Source organism: Acyrthosiphon pisum, chromosome A1 (assembly GCF_005508785.2).
Source record: "Acyrthosiphon pisum isolate AL4f chromosome A1, pea_aphid_22Mar2018_4r6ur, whole genome shotgun sequence".
Lineage (NCBI taxonomy): Eukaryota > Metazoa > Arthropoda > Insecta > Hemiptera > Aphididae > Acyrthosiphon > Acyrthosiphon pisum.
Window position 1 is genome coordinate 47,511,891 of NC_042494.1, and position 23,506 is coordinate 47,535,396.

Consider the following 23,506-nt stretch of genomic DNA (forward strand, 5'->3'; position numbering starts at 1 on the left):
ATTGTTGAAACGGTTAATTCATTTTATATGATTATTAGTATTGAATTAATGCTAAATGGAAACCGTCTAGAAGCGGTATAGTATATTGATCGGAGAAATGCAATATGTTTGCACCAACTTGGGCCGAATGCAATTAAGTCACCATTGACCTTTATAAATTAAGTTATCTTCCTCAATGCCGCCTGGTACACGTATATACATTTTGTACGTAGTATTTTGTGGTAAACTTTCATCTTTGATACTAATACAGTACCTATAATATTATAATAATATATGTTGAAGTGATGTGAATCATAGACTACAGTTATGAAAAGTTACAGTCCTAACTTAAGACTCATAACTCATAAGTTATAAAAACATAATATATAATAGTATTCATACAATAATATTATATTGACTTGATCATGCGCATCGGTACCTATATCATTATGTCTGTCGTCAGTTTGATATATTTTAATGATAATATTTTTTTTTAATTGAAATTAGTAAAATAAAATTTGGTAAAATCGTGTACAACTGCTGACAATATCTAATAATGTATTTCACAGAAATTTAATTGGAATCTATTATCATAATATATATGTAAAGTACGTCTCGCAGCGTTTATCTACTTAAATTTTTTTAATATCCTTTAAAGAGTGTTCAAACATTTTCTTTCAAATGATAACCAACCTATTTACTGAAAATCATTAAGATGATGATTTTATAATTTTTTTTAAATGTTTATGTATCTAAATCTAAATTTGAACGAGACGTTTCTGATTTATAAACTATGTATACTACGGATAATAATCCTTATGAATGATTTTTTAAAAATTTAAAAAATAAATACTATTTAATTTAGTGCTTATTATAATCCTATACATTTTTACATATTATAAAATGTTAGTATATCAGATAATATTAAAATTATTAATGACTATAACTTTAAAATCATCATAGCCCCTGAATATTTCAAACCTATATTGCCGTAGATTTATTCTCATAGTAAATTAAGCTGAATAGGTAACTTAAATTTTATTCTTATGGATTACGATTTAGATATTTTCGAATGCATAAAAAAATTAGTCATCTGATGAATAATATACATTAAATAAGGATGATTTTAATCTGAAAAAAAAATAAAATAGTATCGCCATAGGACATATTACTTAAATTACATATGCTAAAGTATTTTAAAATATGGTCTTTAGTACACTTCAAAAAAATTACATTATTATTTTCACTTTTAATGTAAATCAATGATTTGATACATAAATTACATAAATTATTACTAGCCACTAGATATATAAATTATTGGCTCTTAAATTTTTCAGAAGTATAAAAACATTGTTTTAAGTTTGTTTTTCCGTTTTGAGTTCATGTCAAACAAAAAATGTTTTATAAATTATAATGATAAATGCTGTAATAACTTTACGAAGTCATATCTCATTATTACATTAATTTAAAATAAAGTTACTGACGTAGACGAACACGGGTTTACATCCCGCACAATATTATATTATATTAAATAAATAAAACCCAGTGCTCCAATTAGAAAAATAAAAGAAAGGTGACTCCCAATCATAAAAAAAATTTTCATTTCTTACAATGATTGAATTCAACCTGGCTCATGGGGAAAGGCTTGACCCTTTACCCCCCCCCCCCCCCAAACCATCCATCTTCAACAATAGGTAGTTGAAATATAATATACCAATACTATAGTACCATTTACCATCAATTATAAAAAATATCATTTTACTTGTGATTTATTTACATAACATTTAATGGTTACATAAAAGTACATTCTATACAATTTTTAACTAATTAAGTAATTAAATAAATTGTAATAAATTGTAATAATGATAAATAGATAAAAGGCTTTAATTACGGACTAGATATCATACTACTACATCCTAGTTCGCATTATTAATGATCCTAAAAATAAAATCATCAAATAAAATGTTAATATCTTATTGAAGAATTAGTTATGAAGTAATAATTACACAATTATAATATTATTTTAACAAAATAAAACGTTCGGTCCCCCCGTTCTAATAAAAATAATTTAAGAGAAGCTCCGCCCCCCTCCCCCCGCGACAACCTCAATTTGAGCACTGCGATTGTTGTATATTAATAGGTATTATGGAAAAAAATGGAATTTAATGTCGTTATATCAATGCGTTTGCTGGGATATGATAATAATCGTCGTTAAATAAATAATTAAAATATTATAAATAAATTATAATATTAATTTAACATAATATTTGTAACTATGTGTCATTAATTTTCATTAATCGTTGGAAAGTGTTTTAAGTTTTTTTTTCGTACGCAGGTTATCTGCTGACCAGAGTCGAGGGTAAAGTCGGTTCGCCCGAAAAACCGTTGTCAGACTTGGGTCTGATATCCTACAGAAGTTACTGGAAAGACGTGCTACTGCAGTACCTTTGCGACTTGGGTGGAAAGCAATTGTCCATAAAAGGTGAATATAATTAATATTATTATTGTTACATCATATCATTATCATAGTATCGTTTACGTCGATGCGGAGATCCGCGTTATGTGTAATTATAGTTAGGTATTGCTAAAAACTGTTATAATAAATCGTCGTCGTCAGGTTAGTGGTCCCTGCATCCAAATACGTATTATATATATTATATTTATACTGCCATCTCTCTCCTCCGGACGGATTTTATCGACGATCCCTTGTACGTGTGTATCTGTGTCTGTGTGTGTGCTGGCACGTGCGCGCATGCAAAACGACGCTATGCCCTCGTCATATATATATATATATATAAGGTATATAACAAGTACGCGCGTTTTATAACCCTTTTCGCCCCAGACCTCCGCCCACGCACCGCCATCCTTCGACGCCGATATTATTATCACCGGGGTGTAAAACTCATTGGTGAGTCGTATACACACCACCACCTACCCCATATATATATATATATAGGTACGCGTGCACACAATGCTTATATACCCTCCTGTATATTATATACTAAGAACCGTGTGTACGCACTGTGCACTTCGGCTCGTCGTAAAAACCTGTGCACGCGGTATAATAAGTTTTATACAGTGTCGTAAAACGCGATTATTACAGTTTCGAATAAGCCCTTCCCCTGCCCCTCCCCTTCTCTCACCCACTTCTCATCACGCCTTGTGTATATATGACGTATATAAATATGTATATATATTTATATATATACAGAAAGATCACTGACCCCGCGCGTACATTATATTTTATTGTGTGCGTGCATTGGACATAACCTGCGACAATGTACAACTGTATACGGCGGCGCGTGACGACGTCGCCGACGGTCGGAAGAAAACCGGGCCACGGCCTTACGATTTATTATTATTATTTTGTGTGTACCGTTTTATGTGTCTCCCTGACTCGTCGGAAAATCGAGACGGGGTTTTTATTATTTATTTTTTTTGTTTTACCCTTCGAGATCGGATGAAAATTGTATACCGCCGCATCGATCTTGCCAATGGGCCGTACAAACACAATACGCATATAGGTACATAAATAAGCAATACGTCCATCGAGTCAGAAAAATCGTTTGATGAAAATACTTAAATATTTCTACGTTTAATTCCAAACTCCAATTCTACTATAAATACAGAGGGAGTATAGTTGTCCCACGCAAAACAGTTTTTGGTATGTTGTACATTAACATTATAAGACGGAGACAACACATGTGGGTGTGACGTCCTCTTAATAGTTATGTAATTGATTTGTTATAATATATTTGAAGCCAACAATTATAATGTGTCTACACTACACCTTTACCGTTGTGTCCTATAAATAATCATCGTTTCACAATTAGCCATCCTTTGCAAGTGTATTGTTTATTCAGAAACATTTCTCGGTAAAGATTGTTTGTGACAAGTTTAATTTTAGCACGCTAATTTAGAGGAAACTCACATTACGGATTTCGCATGTGTATTGTGTACGTATACTTCCAATAAGCCTCTAGTGAAGCACAATTATTGTTAAATGAATAAAACATACGGTATTGTCAGTATTACGTTTTAAACTATCAAAGTTTCCTGATTATTTTACAAGTATAAAGCAATTACCTTACTGTCAACGCAAGTTCTATACTTTGAACTATATTGTTTTAGAATTGTACGAATTCTATTATAAAAGTACAAATGTATTACGTGAAGGATTTGTAAATTATTAAAAGCATATGACGTCTTGTTTTTGCTAAAACTCCAAATGCCAATGTTTGCATTGGAAAAACAAAAAACCATTACTGTTTAAACAATATTATGGTGTATTTATTTTTGTTGTCTACTTTTGGAGAAAAAAACATATAAGTTATTAACCTAATTAGCTTAGATTATTTATCTAATTTGGCACTGTCTCAATAAATGTGAAAACGCGCTAGGTACTTTGAACATACAAATGTAAGACCCGTCGTAAACATGTATTTATGTTCTTTCGAAAGTTTTAGTTTTTCCACCCTAATTTATCTAAATGAATAATAATGCGACAATTTTATTATATCACCGAAAAGACTTACATCTAATATTAAGAATTTATTTTTAAAAAAATTACAAATAAGATATTTTAGATAGAATTTTTTTTTGGATTGATCTAACTGGGAGTCCTTATAGCTCTTATTGTTTATAGCCCGTACAGACGATTTGAAAATGTCGAATCCACTACAACTATATAGTTAGTCTCGCGTTCATCCTAAAAACCCCCCTCCAGTTTAAATGACCTTTAAATGTTCAACTTAAAGTATAAAACTTTACGAAACATCTCCCCAAAAACATGTATACTAAGACCCATGTTAACGTAATAGTATGATCAACTTTTTGGATCATTTCCAGAGGGGATTTTTCTATAACCACTTAATTCACAACTTCGAAAATTGCATATTGAAAATGTGGAAATTTCGAAAATTTCATTCAAATAATATAATTTTAAAAATAATAATACTAATAACCGTGGAAGTCGCTGTGGTATATAATTATAGTGAGTGTCAAGTAGGTTACTGTAATGGTGTTATAAATTTGAATTAAATGATAAAAACCATTATTTTTATTATGAAAAATTACTCTGAGCGTAGATGGTCCGTCAAAAAATACCTAATTGTCAATATCGACTAATTTCATCAACATTTTAAATGCGAATTCTTATAAAAAAAAAAATTATTTTTGATAGCTTTTAATTGCTTTATAGGTAAGAAAAACTTGTATTTAAGTTGTTACAATTTTTTTTTACTCATAAACAAAAATTATTGTATTACACATTAGTCAAATATAAATGTAAAAAGTAAAACATTTTAAATGTCTATAAATAGCTCAAAAAGAGTGAAAATGTTTTTAAAATCTAGTGTAAAAAATAGTTCTATAAATATATTTGGTAACAATTTCAAGTAGAAAATATTCTGTGAGGATTATTCGTTTTTGAATTACAACAAAAAAACAAAATCGTATTTTTTCAATAACTGGTTTTGTGTATTTCTGTTTTTCATAATTTTTTTTGTGTTTCCCGATTGTCTTGTATACAGTAGCTAGTATAGCCATTAGGTATTGCATAGAAATTTCTTATGGCCGCACTAATATAATTTGTTTTGGCACCAAAAAAAACACACACACACACACACACACACACTCATAATTTTAAAACTAAATTTTATTTAACCTCTTTCATATCATGTTATTACACAAAATAGCGTTTCCGTTGGTATTTTAATGAAACAAATGAATAGATCTTTTTTCTTTTTTATAACCGTTAATTATAAACATACAAATACACGAACTTTTTGCCCCCAATTTCAAATATTATTGTAACTGCTTATTAAAATTATACTTATTTATATTGTTTTAATAGCGAAGTTGTTTTTTAATACAGATAAAAGTTAATCTTATACTTTTTAAGCGTGCATTCTTCGTATTTCAATTTTAAGATTTTGAGTTACATGTTTTATTGTTTATATTCGTATAATCAAGCTCTTTATTTATTTATGTAAGTATACTTATGTATTCTTTCATTCAACTTGTGTAACAGTACTTTTTTATTTTAACTTTATAATTAATACATTTCATTAGAATTTTTAAGAAACAGCAATATAGGTATATACGTTTATAAAAACACAAAAATGCATTTAATAATTATTTCCGAAGGATTTAAATATTTTATAATTATAATATATTATTTAATAAATAATGACATAATGTAACATATAATATTATATATTGTATATTCAATGGAAATATTCCCATCATTAAAAATTGCAGTCCCTATAGACTCGTAAAAAAACATGTATAACCTTAAAAATGATATATTCTCAACCGTAATATTTTTTTTAATTACTTCGGAGCTAATAATGAGTACGAAAAATAAAAATCAACTTGTCTTCGCCAAGTCTTAATGATAACGTCCATGCAATTTGAACCCTTAAGATTTCATCCACAGGCAATTTTCGTTCATTTATCAACGTTCGCATCCAACCCTGACTTCTTCCTCGATGTGCACACACCATTGTTTCCGCTTTGCATTATGCTGTGAAAAGCAGTGCGTATATGTATAATATGTCGTATGTCTAAATTACTTATTTGCCTCGTAGGATATATACCCTCGAATATACGGTGTCGTGTACTATAATATTGTTTACAGTATATTTTGTGTACGTATATGATAATGTGTATTTTCCTCATTATCAATTAATTATGTAATTTCTTGAACGTAATGTGTTTATAGTATATCCCTTAAACTGTAGACTGCAGATATACTCGAACCATCAAACAACGTTTAATTTGAATTAAATACATTTGAGGGTCGTCCGATCGTAAACTACAGCCATTATATATACTGCACAAACTGGTATATTATATACAAGACTCGATTTAATGTTAAAATTGTATTCGCGTAAATTTATATTATATAACAATAGATCGTATACTATTGTAATCATGGGTGCCCAGGCAAGCACTCCATAAAAATTGGAATACAATTTTGTAAATAATTAATGTTTTTTTTCTTATAAAAAAAAAATGTATACGAAAAGTGTTTTATCTAACAAATAAATGTATGAATACTATTATCGATGAAACAACAGACAATTCATGTATAGAGCGCAAGTATCAGTTTGGTATTGTCTATGATAATTTAATTGTATCTAAACTACTCGTACTCATTTTCAGGGTTTTTTGATACAGGATTAACTAATTATATCCTTTAGTTTACCTATTGATTACTGATATTCTTTCTCTACTAAAACTACCAATAACAGACTTCTGTGGTCAGTGTTATGACGGTACTGCAAAATGTGCAAGTGTAATTTGTATTTTATGTAAGTGGCCATATTACTGATTTACAGTCTTTACACCATATTATTTTAATGTTGGGGTTGGGTTTTTTCACCTAGAACCCCAAATGGGTTTTTAATATCTTGGCGCTTGCGATTAAAAACTTTGTAATCCTATCCAGCGTGTTAGTGCCGACCATACATATTATAATTTATCATAATATTCTTTCTAAATCAAATTCCAGGCAATTTCGTGGTATAGAGTCATGCTCTATATTGTACTATTTCTCGCGTGGCCGTATATAATGTATATAATATTATATTTATGTATAAGGCAGGGCCCGTTACAATAGTCTACAATATATATAACAACATACTGTACGTCCGGGCACATATGAATTGACAGAATCACGTGGTAAATATATTGTAAACAATCGGTTAACGTAATTTAAAATTTTGAATTCCAGACATGAGTCAAGAGCTGGCCATCAACTCCTATGATATAGTCAGCACGCTCCAAGCCCTCGGCATGATGAAATATTGGAAGGGAAAGCACATCATACTCAAGAAACAGGTAATGCGCGCATTTTATTTGATTCCGACGGGTCGGCTAATACAAAATTCATATGTTTAACCCCTGAACATCCTTCCCTGCAAAATATCTACGACTTCCTATATATCTTATTTTTAGTATATGTATGTTATGTGTGCATGTATTCATGTCATAATACAAGCCTTTTAAACCGGAGCTTTGGAACGTCAATACGGAGTATTATCTATATAGGTACTTATTCGCTGTTTTGGTACCGTAATCTGCTGCTGGATTTCCGGTCGGAATATAATACACTTTTTCATGCATATAATACTATATAGTTTATTGACTTCGGAAAAGTACAATATAATATTATGGTAATGAATTCGTTCTTGTCGAAATGTATGATTTTTTTATGTCACTCGCGTCCATTCTCGTAAATATTTCAATAGGTAAACAAAAAAATATTAAAATATATCTACCTATTTAACAATTATACTCAATAAATAATTGCTTGAAGCAAGGGATGCTGTCTTTCTATGTGATCAATTGTTAGTTAATATTCTTGTGTGTTAGGTATTCCCATTTTTACTAATTTATTGACACATATTTGGTGAATATAATAATATATTGTGCTTATAAACTAGTATTTTTATATATTTAACCATATAAGTTATACTATACAAATAGTACACATATCAATATATTAATTTACCGATAAAATTACTGTATAGTGGTAAAAAATCACTATGTACATAATTGTCGTAAATGTACAGTTGTTCTATAATATTTTACTACGTCGTAAAAATATTATAATGAAATTCATTGATTTATAAAATTATTTTCAAAACGTAACTTTTCGAAGAACTGTATTATTATATAAAAATACGAGTCGGATTTGTGCAACAATGGACTTAGTCCTTGCTCCAGACTATGGTACATACGTGAAAACTGAAAAGGTTCTAGATAAATACTTATAAAAGAGAACCCCTATTCTTAATAATATTTTCTTTATACTTATTATCACATTTAGAAATCTATAGTCTCCGTTATAAAGCATCTTATTTTCCACCTACGTTATATTTTCGCAGTGTAAATATTATTTTTCAACATATGATACTTGTCATCTTGTAAAATAATAATTACCTATAGTATACTTATATAATATGTCTGAAACATTGTTCTTTTATTTTTGCTGCCAAATTTTATCGTAAATTATTTTACTTCCACAACACATGTACTTTAATTTAATAGTTCGTAGTAATCTGTCGAGGTTGAAGATAAATGTCATGCTTATTATAATCATATACTGTACGCTATTTTACTGTTTTTGTTATTGCTAAAATGTTTTTCTGCTAAAATGTATAATTATAATTGTGTGTTAATAGTATAATACAACTTGTTGAAATCAACATAATTTACTCTCTGTTTATTTACTTATATAAAACATAATACTTCGTAATTAATTTGCTAATTCGAGTTGGTAGCTCAATTATTCTTATAAATAATAATTTCTTTGATTATATATTTTGTTTCTGTGTTTCCTATTAAAATTTGCATGCATCTGAAGCTTCAACTTAAAATAATGTTCAAATTTCTATAGTTTCAGAAAGTTCAATTTGTTCAAGTTTTTTTATTATAAATTTTTTTATTTCTCATTAAACTTATATTATCGGCGTTTGAAAAGTCCAAATATCAAAGTATAATATTATACCTAATTGAATTGATAGGTAATTGTTTTAAAATTTACATAACGAGTTTTTCTGGTGGTAGTTTCTATAGAGGATTCACGATATATTAAGTATATATTATTATGTTTATTTTTGGGTGACGGGTGTAATTCAGTGGACAATAAATGTGTCTCGTATAATATTATTATATTAAAACGTAGATGCACAACAATGTTGTATTGTGTGGTCAAGGGAGATTAGGTACGGTTAACAGTTTGAAAATGTTTTACGACTGTGTGGTTTCCACCGATTATTATTATTATCATTAGCATCAGTAATAATGTATTAACAAATAGTCATACATAATATTAATAATAATAATAATAATAACAATAATGATGAAAATTAAAATGTTTTAGAAATGCAGAAGAAGCTGTGGCATGTTGTATATTATTGGTCGCACGTCCCTCCTTTAAAATAACACATAATAATTAACTTAAGCGGACGGCTCGTAGCTGACTTGCTGACTTATTATTATTATTATTACTATTATTATTATTATTATTATAGCTATTATATTATTTTAAATAGTTGTTGTGTAATTGTTCAGCCACGTCTGGACTAGCTTTTAGGCGTGGGCAAAACTTGTGTGCGTGTAGGATGGCTCATATAATATGATGTGCGCGCGCACATACAGCGGAAGTCCCATTTTACACACGCGTTGATATATCCGAATTGCAGGGCAGTCGACAAATCATTATTGTACTATTAATGTGCTCATCCGCGACGCTATGATACGATATATATTATTATCGTATAAAACACACATTGATTCGGTGATATTTGTCCACATAATAAACGACCCAAATAATTTTCGTTACTGCTTGCGATGTGGATAATCGAAGGGGAAAAAATTGAAACACTGTTTATCAAAAACTTTTTGAGCTGACTCCTCGTAAAATAAAATATATTGATCACAGAAAAAAATATTCTATAACTTCATTGTAAAAGCTAATTCATTGTTCGTCTTGCTAAGAATCTACAAAACTTCTTTTCAACATGTTTTTATTTATATATATTTTAGATTATGTTGTCATGATAATTTTTAATTAAACTGATTTCGTTAGTAATGAAAAGTGCAAAATATTAACATATTTTAATTCCAAATATTTTCGTTAAATATGACTAATATTCTTACATTATTGTGGAAATTAACTAGATCTATCATACCGTAGACACGTATTATTCTTTATTATTGATCTTTAGGTTTACGCTTTTAATATATTATGTGTATTTGTTTGTTTTTCTTAGTTCACCTAAACTCTAGGATTTGGCCGATAACTATAGTTATCGTTCAATTCTTGTAAAAAATATTAATTTTCGTTCCTTAATAGGTACCGCCGTTTCTTTTTAACTTCACTACTCCCTGATCTAGTTTTTCTTAAGGTACAAACATATTAATTTATATTGTATTCATGCAAATGTAGAATCTGCAATTGATGTTTATAAATTATTAGTAATACTTACAGCATTTACAAACCGTGTCCAATACTCAAACAATCAAAAAAGATAAAAATTACAGAACATTCATAATTGAAAATACTATTGAAATTAATAATTATCATTCTACTTGTGGTCTAATTGTTTTTCTTTAATACTTCGTTAACTGTTTTGGCGCACGCAATAAAAGCAACCACGATGTATTATTGTTGAAATCTTCAAGATATAAAATATTGTAACTTGTTCGATGAGAATAAAAAACTATATATATATGATCGTGATATAATTCAATTTTTACAAGCTCGTATTATAGATGACTTGATCAGTTTTATTTTCTCATTCATATATACATAATATTTTACATTATTTTTTCAGTTTCAAAAACGCTATATTGCTAAGAATGAAATATAGGTTTACAATCATATGAATGTGTTTATTTATAAAATTACTACCACTACATTACGAATCGTCGGCTTCTGGTATCGATGTCAAATCATAATCTAAACTCAATATAATTATTCTATCAAGAAACTTTTTATATTTTTTCGTATATTTGGGTAAGAAGACGTCATACATGCATTGGACATTAATTGTAAGATGGAGACAACACATGCGGGTGTGATATCCTCTTAACTATAATATTACCTGCTCTATCGATTATCAATATATAAAAACTAAATAATATTGTTCACACATCATTTAAAATCAAAGAGAAAATAATCAACATAACCCTATTAAGTTTTAGTTATTAAGTTTCAAGTATTAACAGGGTCTAAGTACCATTAATATATATTATGTGACGACCAATTAATAGGAACTGATGTGATTGCCGATTAATAGATTAAGTAGATAAATCGTTTATAACAAAAAAAAAATAAGGACTTTTACAGTTGATATATCTATAGCTATAGACTAGTGTCATCTGTATTAGGCTATTAAATGGTATTTATAGGCTACACCCAAATATACATTTACTCTTAAGTACCTATAAGTACGTTTATGCATTTAGTTACTTTCATATGATAAATTAAATTAATTAACTTCCGCACTATTTTTTTCAAGTTAATTTAATTTATTACTTTATGGGTTAGATACACCTATAACAAAATAAATTATAAACCAACTACCCAATTGAAGCTATCATATCATATGGTTTCCTTTCAAATAAAGGAAGAAGGTGAGAAATATATAGTTACACCAGAAATAGTGCAGTATGTCCCTATGACATTTAAAACAAATTAAATGTCAACAAACTTTATTTTTCGGTAACTGATTTTATGTTTAGGTAAATGTTAAGTATATGTAAGTATGTAGGTTAGGTTATAAGTATCTATAAATAATTAGTATCTGCACTTGTACTTTAATGATTTTTTTTTACCAAGTATTCAAATATACGTATACTAAACACTTTTCAGTGTAAGTTTCTGCATCTGTACTTGAATTCTTTTAAAAATTATGTCTTACAACACTGCGGGTAATGAACTTCGGCAACGGTCCTAATTATTACCTTTGCTCGAGCGTGGTACTCATATTTTTGATACTATCTGGAGATACGTATAATCAGAAAATGTATAAATAGTTACAGTTGCAGATACACCATGGCAATTAATGATGTACGCCTACAGCTGATGATTGAGAAAAATCAAGTGTCTATTGACTCTCAGTTTTGAACAGCTTTCGGCAGTTGATTAAATGTAAATCAATTGACTGTTGACTTATAGTTTCGGCGAAAACGCGACTTAGTGTTTGTCCTCCTTTAGCACCCAAAACGAATTTAGCAACTTACACAGATCCCAAGTTGCTTGAACTGCTAAAGGCACGGGTTACACGTGTCTGTAGAGACGATGGGTAGGCGTCGTCATCGTTTGACTGTTCAGTATTTTTATTTCCCCCGCAATGCGAAACATCAGTTTATTTATTTTATAATCCAATTTTGTTTTGTCAATAACGAAATATCGATTTTTTTGTTGTTATTATTATTCGTCAAGCAAAATATGATGGTTTATTATTATAAATCATAACGCAAATTCATGTAATAATTTTTGTGCACAATATTATAGAGTTTTTTTTCACTTCCTCATTGTATACAAAAATAAACATATTATAAACTAATCTATTAAATTAATTACATAAATAAATATATTTCAAACTTCTAATATTTGTGTTTTTGCTACTATATAACAAATGAGACTATTGGCTTACGAAATAATTTTGGATAGTGGTAGGATTGGAAATCATCGATGTTCAAATACCGGAATATTAAAAGAATGTCGTTTAAAGTTATTAAATACTTGATGCAAACTATTAATGGCTTACATAAAGCCTCTACAATATTATGTGGCAGTATGGTTTTGACTCGACTAAGTAATAGGTTTTCTGATACCTAACGACGTTTACCCCTTTATTAAAACTTTTGTAGCCTGTTCAAAGAAACAATTTATTAAGAGTTTAACTTATGAAATTTGTTTCATCAAAGGATTCAATATATAACAATTTATGTATTTTTTTGAGTTTTTTCAATAGGACCTCTAAAATCGAATCCATTAGCTCCGATCCTACTTGTATTGTTTGATAATATTGAGTTTAATGTGTACTTTGTTTGGAAAAATCTGAACCTTTAATATATACGAACACAGTTAATACGTATGGTAGATATTTAATAATCATTCGAAAACCAATGCATAATCATGTATATTTAGAAAAAAAAAATTTCAACTCAAACACCGTATACGAACACATTCAATTTTAGTCATGTTAAAACCAACCGAGGGTTTTCGATAAAAAATTAAATAATTATAAATTACTAATATTATATGCATGTAGAGTAGAGTAGTTCCCAACCTTTAATGAACGTTCCCTAAAATATTTAATTTAAGTTATCGCAACTTTAAAAAAATCATAATTGCAAATCAAAATTTCAATTATAATATAAAACAATAAAAACATATGTTAGTTTATCTTTTCACAAACACCTAAATAAAAAAAATAAACAAATAAAATAAGAGACTGATCAATACTTGTAACTGAAAATATTATGAAAATTAAAACATTATGCATTTAAGATTTAACAAAGAACAATACACTTAATTTGACTTCTTTGATGTTGAACACTTTCAACATTTTAGTGTTGGGATGAATATTTATTGAGAGTACACCCGCATACATATTATCGTTCAAGGATCAATGTGATTTCTATACTTTCAACTTTGATTAAATAACTACTGTTTTAACTGTAATTTTTCCACGAACTCTTGAAGAAGAAATTTCAAGCCATATATATAGGATAAGTTTGGTTCATTCTTTGAGAAATTCACTTTGAGGAGAAAATGTATCAATTTTTAAATGAATCTATTTTTCTACCAAATACTAACTTTAACAGTGGTCCGATTCTTCTCTTGCATTTAAATATTAATTTATTCTCAATTCATTTAATCATCCAAAAATATCACTTAAAAAAACCAACATTGCTTCCCTTCATTGAATTTGTGAGCCAATGAGTGGTTTTTTTATATTCTAGTTGGTTAGGAAAGGTGGGTATTTAATGAGATATTTGTTTTTAAAATTATCCATTAGAAGAGTAACACTGAATATTTAATAATAACGTTTACGTGAAGAATTGTCCACATTTGAAAACATTGGTTTTATTATTTCGATTTTTTAAATTTAATTTAACTGTCAATCATATTTTGTGTTATTTGGTATATACAATATGTTTTCATACATAGATATATCCAAAAACCTTTTGACAATATTTAAATTGGATTTCGGTAACATAAAAATTATGGATTTTAATGGTAAATATAACTTTAGCCGACAGGACCCGGTTTAACTCTCCAAAACTATGATTCAATTTGATTAATATAGCGATCGAAATTAACTTCAAGTTATAATTAAACCTAGATTAGTTAAATTACGAGTTAACTGGCTATTGGTAAAATAGCCCTTAATGTTATTCCCGTGTTCCATCCACTCGCCGTTTACCACTCAATATCCATTATGGATAGGTATAGGTACTATAGAGTAGGTACTAGTCTATTATATTCAAGTCGAGAGACGCTTATTATATAAACAATAGAGGGATACGAAATTGTATATAATATAGCTATAATACATTAATTGTAGTCGATTCTGCTAACCTAACTGACTATAACTGCACGTTTCTCGCTCAATTTATTTTATTTTCAATCATCAATAATATTAATTAAGGCATAATATATATTACTTATATATCAAGTAAAATGTACAATAGAAGTACCTAAGATAAAAATGAAATTTTTTCTAGATCAAATATAAATAGGTAAACAGTTTTTTAAAAAAACATTAGAAATTGTATGTTTAATGTACTATTTGAAATAGATACCTAACTATTATAACGTTTAACTTATGAAGGATTTGAATACGCACGCGTGAATCTTTTTTCTAAACACGCTAAAACTCCTCTGATCTTCACCTATAATATAGATTAAAATATATAAGTAGCGCACAGTATATCTCAAGTAACCGTGGTAAGAATCTAGAACCGTGCGTTGCTATTTGCTGTCATGTTTATTACTCTGATTATTCGAGCAGACTATAAGCATATAGGTAGCGATAATGTCAAACTGTCTCTTTTTTTATGATTAATTATAATGATATTATTAATTTATGTTGGTATATGGGCGCCCTATTATTTTACTAAGCTGAGTCACGACGGTTCAAATGCTTCCTTTGCCCTCCATCCGCTCATTAACTCGGCCATGGCACTACGACACATACGAATGTGCACACACGTTGAAACGGAAGTTTGCTATCGTTAAATCCGAGCTATATTGTATATTTATAAAAGAAAACTCTTCATCCAGTTTACATCTAGATTTTCATGTACATTATGGGACGATATTGTAATAATCGCATAATCACCACGTTACTCGAGTTTAACTGATTAATAACGATTGATGTGCAATATTTATAATATGATGTTCAGAAATCATTTTCACACCTCTGCAGCAGTTGGTCCCGCGGCGTGAAACGTGCTGGCGGGTGACAATCAAGGTATTGATTACTGCACATTTCAATATTATATACTTATAGTGTCTGTTATTATTATGTATATTAGATTCGCGATATCTGCACGGCTGCAGACCATACAATAATATGCGTGTGTATATTATAATATAATACGAGTCGTGTGCAAAATATCGTTCAACATCCGCTGCCGTCTCGTCTCGTTTGCAGTGCTCATATTGGCTCGTTGCATTACAATAATAATATGATATCGGTAAACTCGCTGCAGTCACATCGTGTACACTCTACAATATACCTATTGTACAGGTTATGTATATACATACGCATAATGTAGGAATGGTCCTGATGGTCAGGTTTAGATAGCCCTCGAGCGCCCAACGCCCTTACGCATCAAAATATGTATTTGTGATATTTTACGTTCCAACGACCTGCAGCTCTCTCCCTCTTTCTCACTCTCTATCTCTATCTCTCTCTCATTGTCAATTTATATACCGTGCGTATATCGTAGGTATATATAGCATATAATATGAACTAGTATACAGTACAACGGTACACAGCGTTTCTCCGTGACAAATAAAAAAAAACCGTAGATTTACCGCTTCTTAAACTCCGTTAAATGTTAACTGCACAGACTTTTAACATGGTTATATGGGTTGTTTTTACCAAATATAAATCACAAGTCTAAAGTCATGTCAAATCATAATAAACAATAATAATAATAATAATTTTCTTGCTGAATCTATTGACGAACGTTTTATTTTTTATTTTTTATTTTTAATATTTGCATACAAAGGTTGTTTTAAACCTTTGATTTTACAATATGAATTTTTATTAATTATATAGCTGACCCTGCACGCCGTTGCCCGTGAAGTATTTATGCCAGTGGATTTACCCTGCCTCAAGCTCCGTTAAATGTTAACTACCCATATTTTTTAATTGCACATCCTCGGGTATTTAATATTGAATTAGGTACCTATGTACCGAAATTCAGAAACATATGAATGCAATAGACTTGACTTTGGACCCAGGTCCCCATTCGTATCTATGATCCTGGTCCCGATTGCCACTGTCGTGCCTTTTCTTAGATTTTACTCTTATATTGTGATGTACAACTCTTTCCTAATTTCAGTAAGTTTAAAAACAATGTAGGGGGCACGGGCCCTTTGCATCCTGAACCAAAAATAACAAGTCCTCTCCTGTTCACATGTATCCGTTTGGATATTTAAAAACAAACAATCATCAAGTAAGATGTATACAACGCGATATGTGACCGATAGTACCTATGTCATTCCGGTATTATACGCTATAGAGAACTGTCGATATATTATTATCGTGACTGCGGTCGGGTAAGAGGGTCGAAAATAAAACCCGTCCGTCGTCGCGGAGTAAAAAAAAAATAACGCCGTCAACCATGGTTAAGGGACAACAGAGCACGGAGGGTGTGTCCGGTAAAGACGGATAGTTATAGATGGACATACGGATAGTAATATCATTGTACCACAACTGCTGCGACGTCGAGACCGTAAATAAGGATTTATACTTTTATCTTGTGCGCGTCCGGAAATTGCAGTCCGCACATTATCCGCAGCAGATTCAGTTACGCTATTGTTTAAGATATCTTCTATACCGTAATAATAATATATATTATTATTACTTTCACATAATATATTATAATATAATGTCCCACTATAGCGCCAAAATCCTGTCGTGCCGATGTGACCGAAAGTCTGAAACACCAATCATATAACATTCTTGATATGATAATATCATATACAAAAATATTTTTTTTTAATATTATATATGTGGTCCGTTAAACTAAAATACGCTCTGCTACAAAGTACAAACTTGTGTCAAATTATTTCATTTTTTTATTTCCTATTTTATCCATTTAACTATCGCTGTACGACTAGAACAGTTGCTTCCGACCAGTGAAGTAGTGTAAAGTATTATTTTTTTTTTTACATTTGGTCTTTATTTACAATGTTGGTATATTATATGTAAGAGCGTGTCGGACGTGGGACGACATGACGTAAAACGGTTTCCATAAGGGTCCGAATATAATTTTCGGCGAACACGGACGTTTTGTTTACGCCATTTTCAGAGCCATCAACACGTTTTAATGTGAGACACAAAAAATTATTTTACGGTTAAAGGTTTTATAAGTAGAAACTTGTTTAGTTTTTTTTTTTATTTTTCGGAAATTTGATTACTCATATCTTATCGTGTTTACTGTTTATATTTCGGATACTGTTGTAGTGGCGGTTCGAGTTCCTCTCTAGCGTGTCATTTTTTTTATATTATACATAATATAGGTATAAAATAATTAGCATTAGATGAACATGTGTTAATATTTACGGCCTACTGTGTTAAGTGTAACAAAAAAAAATATGTGTATATATATATATATATATATACGTATATTATTATTATTAATCTGATCGTTTTAAACGCAACCGTTTTAGTATTAAGTTACGGACACTGATATAAAATTCCATCTATGAAAATCGATACCGTGGCTACTGGCACCCTACAGGGAATACTATATACTACATAATGTTACAATATATAATATATATTATACATATTTCATATATTTTCTAAGCATCTAAGCACTTTTAAAACTAAAATATTACTATGCACAATCTTAGGGTATTTTTTATTTTGCAACGTCTTAAAGCAGTAAAATGTATATTCTATTTCGAATTATTCTCAACTTTGATCTAAACCATGATCGCGTACTTATAGCATCTAAAGTTACATTAGTAGGTAACCTACATTATATATACATAATACATATTATCCTAAACTTCTTTTTATACATCGTATTTTTATATTCGATGTATTTATTGTAACCATTTTTAAAAATACCTATTATTCACATAATTATTTCCAGTACCTATATCATATAAGTAGAAAGGTATTTTTTAATTTGACATTTTTACAAAATACACCCTTGCAACAGGGTGGCATCAAATTTATATGTAAGTTATGTTGCAAAATAAAATATTTAACCTAAACCCTTAACTAACCCTTCAGCTTTATTTACTTATAATTAATATTAACTAATTGGAAAATATATACCTCGTATAAGTATTAGGTGTAACCACTAAAAGTTTATATTCTCTCCATAATACTTGATTATTAATCAATTTATGTATACACGGTTGTAGCTACGGGTATCCTAGCTAGTTCGGAAAAATTAAATTAACTTTGAGACTAATTGTTTATACTTTGTATTTATTGACCTAAGCAAATATGAGAATAAATAATAATAAGCGTACATATTTATGTTTTATATATTTGTCCTTAACTGCAGTTTAGTTTTAAAAATATTATTATTTGAACTTTTGTAGAAATTGTATACCTAATTCATTAAATTGTATCTATTAATATAAAAAAAGTTATGCATCATTAAATATTATGCAATGCATTTGTTTTAACGAGAATTTTAATAATTATTACATTTTGTATTTGGTTAATTTTCTGTTTCATTATCAATTTATTTAAAACTCTTAATCAAGTAGATATAAAACTCGTATACTTTTTTCCTCGTCAAGGAACATATATTTAAAAATTAAAAAAGTATTTAACACAAAAACCATTAATTTATTAAAAATAATTGAATAACTTTATTACATTATTAACTGGACATTGATTATTCAATATTTATCAAATTTCAAAAATCACATTCAGTGAATGGAGCCAGAAAGATTGAAAATTATCAATAAAATATCATATTATTTTAATGACTGGAATAAAAATTAATTAACGGTATTTAAATGATGTAATCTGAAATTTTAAGATGATTTAATTCATTTTATTTGTATTTGTAATGTATCAGATTCATTTAAAAAATAATGGGATCAAATCATGGTGTTGTTTTTTTATGAATGACTAGGTTTTTTTCTTTCTTATTATTATTAATGAATTAAGAACCTGTTTAATCACTGACATTTTCTTGTGGCTATACTTTCATTATATTTTCTTGTACCTAACAATATCGCGTGCAGCAAATAGCGTGTTATAACTTTGTTGATCACTAAAAAAAAAAATAATAATATTTATGTATATTGCAATTTACGTTGTTAGAGTTTTTTCCTTCACTTTCTGAATTATACGAGTAATTTGTAATTTTAGGTAACAAAATTAATGCACCTGCATGGAAATATAATTTTCTTCGTTTTTACAAAACATTTACTATCAATTTAGCAAAATAAAAAGATATGGGTAATATAGACGGTTTTTACCTTTTAGGTAAGGTACCTATATGTATTTTAAAAATATTAACATCAATATTATGTTTTGTTAGATGAGTTATTTAAAACACTTATAAATAAAGCAACGATAGAAAAAAAATTACGTATTCTATCTAGACACATGCGGTCACTGACGGTTTTCCAACAAACCAATTTTTGCTACCATGTACCCATTGATCGCGGTTTTGACAAACATAATATAGAGTTGTATCAATATCGACTGTATCTATCTATATTAAGTTTACTTAACATGAAAGGATAGAAGTACCTACATGATAAATTTACCAAAAAAAAAACTTTTGAGTGAGCAAACGTACCTACTGGCCGCCGCTGCATATATAGCGATTGGCGATTCGGTATATTGCTGGTAGTTGAGACACGTATACATGTAAAATGTATAGGTACCTACTATAAAACCAATAACTCAGCTGCTTCCACACTTCACTGAAAATCTAAAATGATGTTGAATTATTAAAAATGTTGTTTTCTATAGTTTTTTACACGCTTTCTATCTTATTTCAAATAAAAAAAAACTACCGATTGATCCTTGCGATACGCGTGGGTATATATATATTTATATACGAATTTATTACATATTACACTCGCAAATTTAACTTTATCTTTTTTTTCTCATTGTTATTAATTGTATAGCTTTTGTGTTTGTAATTTTTCAAAATTTGATCAGCAATGCAGTGTTGAATCGTCACTTGATACTTGAAACCAGATAATTAAACTTTGTAAAGCATATAACCTTTTCATCACTTAATAATGTATTGCCATCCGAGATAGTTTGACTTGTATAGATTTCAATCCGAAGCCCGGATGGCCGGGCTAACCTAATCCGGGTGGCCGTTTTTATTTTTAATTAAAACTAGTTTTAACTATTTGGGTACGCACACTGCAATGATCTACACAAGTCGAATCAACTAGCATACTAAAATGTGCCTACGCTCCATAATTATAATTAATTACTATCACTCATCTATGTCATATAAAATCGACTATGATGGAGAATATAGAGATTGCTTACCAACCAAGTTCGATTTCCATCTTAGTTTATTATGTTTTCCGACGCATATATCTATTCTGATAGGTTTATATTTTTATATTGTGTGATATTGATGGATATGTGATAATGTCATACTATTATACATTTATAGTACCTACACTATAATTGTAGTTGCGTTATCGAATCGTACATTACCGTAGTGAATCATATTATTATTATTATTAGATATTTAGATTATAAGGGCAGCGCAATTTGTTTTGAAATCTATCGCATTCGTCGATAGATGATGCTGCGGACAACTATAATAACACTGCTTTTCCATTGAAAACCTAATATTATAGGTCGTGATTGGAATTTATTATTTATTCAACATTGCAATCATTTCAATGAAAACGAATACAGAACTATAGACGTGTGAAAACCGTGCTCGTCCTGACATTTCCGTTCTATCTGGTCGGTTTTTTTTCATATTTTTTTTTTAAGCGTAACCGACAATTATTCTCTCTGTTATTACAGTGTAATAATAATTATGCTAAATTTATTTGGATCCTTGGATGTATATTTAAACGTACATTTTAATGAGCGTCTCACACTTCGTATATATTCATAATTTATTGTTAACTATTAAATAGGTATCTATTATAGGTACCTGTATATGAAATATATGATTTATCATTAGTATCATATTTTGTTCTCGTATTTTCGAATCGGTACGATAATATAAAAATAATACAGAAGTTTTGGTTACTGATGAGTGATGAGATTATTGTAGCAATATCGCAATCGCATTGTATTTAACACCTATAAGTTGTCTACAGATATGCAATTAAAAAAAAACCGTTACACTACTTTATACACCCATAATATGTTGTCCGGATATTAACTCGCTCTTGTATATGACGTGAATTTTTTTTTTTAAAGTTGAAATCTGTTCACAGGAAGTGATTGACGAGTATTTGGAAAGGTCAAAACGTCGAGGATCGGACTATAAAGAAATCGACGCGAAATGTCTGCGATGGCGGCCACGTTCAGCAGCTCCCGCCCCGGCCGGGCCCACGTGAAATGTACCTGTTCGCAGTGAGTGGGTGTATAATATTATTAGCATTATGATGGGTTGCTATAAATACCATTTTTTAGAACAATTTTTCCATTGTATAAACTTAATTGTTTAAAATATGCATGTATGTTAAGAAGAAGAAAAATTAAACGGCTCAATTCGTCAGATTATGTTTCATCGTTAGCTTCGACAAACGTCGCTATATTATAATATGGTAGAATACAGTTGTGTCATGAAATATATTTGTCGTCTTTACTTTGAAAATAATAATCGATAATATAAGCAATAGACATTTTATAAATTAAATCAAAATGTCGGTGAAGTTATTCGATGGAGTCGGACTTTTGGAGCATATTCATTACTCATCAGTCAGTAACGCGATGGTGGTGTTCTCGGAAATGGGTACATACCTATACGCTTTCACCTAAATATAAAACAAATTAATAAACAAAGTCAGTGAGTTCTATCACGGTACGCGTTATAATGATGCAAACAATGTCTGCGGAGAAAAATGATTTTACGTGTACGTCAGATTATTAAATTTCATACTATACTAACTTCAGGTTCTCCATATAGCCAGGGTACTTCATTGTGTTTCCAAGAAAAATAAATTCGAAAAAATTGAAATATAATATTCAACGTTTACCTAAATACATAATAATATGTTGCATTTACGCTTATGTTGATAGTTTTATCGTTTATGTGTGAGTAACAAAAAAAAAATAAACAATTGTTTAATGTGGTGTTGTGAAGTCACGTTTTACTTAACTTAATAACAACAAACTAACTTGATTTATATATTATTTTGTTCGTTTAATGAATGCGTCTGTAGTTGTTATTTGAATCTGCTGTGATGAATTGTTACAATACATTTGAGCGCATTTTTGTGTATTTATTTCATAAATGTTAAGTTTTGTCACTTAACATTTTTTGTGAGGTAAATGCATTAATATTTGGCAACGTTAGTTTGAAGTTATTTATCAAACTTATTTCGGTTGTATTCGTTTTTAAAATCAGGGCACTTTTTGGCTTAACGTTGAATAGTTCAAGCGCGGTTAATTTTTGCAGTTATTTAAAATTTAACTTTTTTCTTCCAACACTTAACCGTGCCAAATGTTTGTAGATAAATCCCCAAAGTACACGATACGATACCACTTCATCTGATTTGTCCTTATGCTTGGTTTATTCTTTTTGAATCATTTGGAATACCCCATAATCCCATTTTTTC

At 29.3% G+C, this 23,506-nt stretch overlaps 1 protein-coding gene across 2 annotated transcripts in view; it reads left to right on the forward strand.

Annotated features, from left to right (window-relative positions):
• LOC100160130 (histone acetyltransferase KAT7) overlaps positions 1-23,506 on the forward strand; it is a 116,653-nt gene that overhangs the window by 77,134 nt on the left and 16,013 nt on the right. The window contains exons 9-11 of one of the 2 annotated variants that reach the window (XM_029487179.1): positions 2,315-2,461; positions 7,718-7,824; positions 22,160-22,302. In XM_029487179.1, coding sequence (XP_029343039.1) covers positions 2,315-2,461; positions 7,718-7,824; positions 22,160-22,282 — 377 coding nt within the window. In that variant the 3' untranslated portion in view covers positions 22,283-22,302. The remainder of the gene's footprint in view (positions 1-2,314; positions 2,462-7,717; positions 7,825-22,159; positions 22,303-23,506) is intronic. The other variant, XM_029487178.1, reaches the window with a different exon arrangement.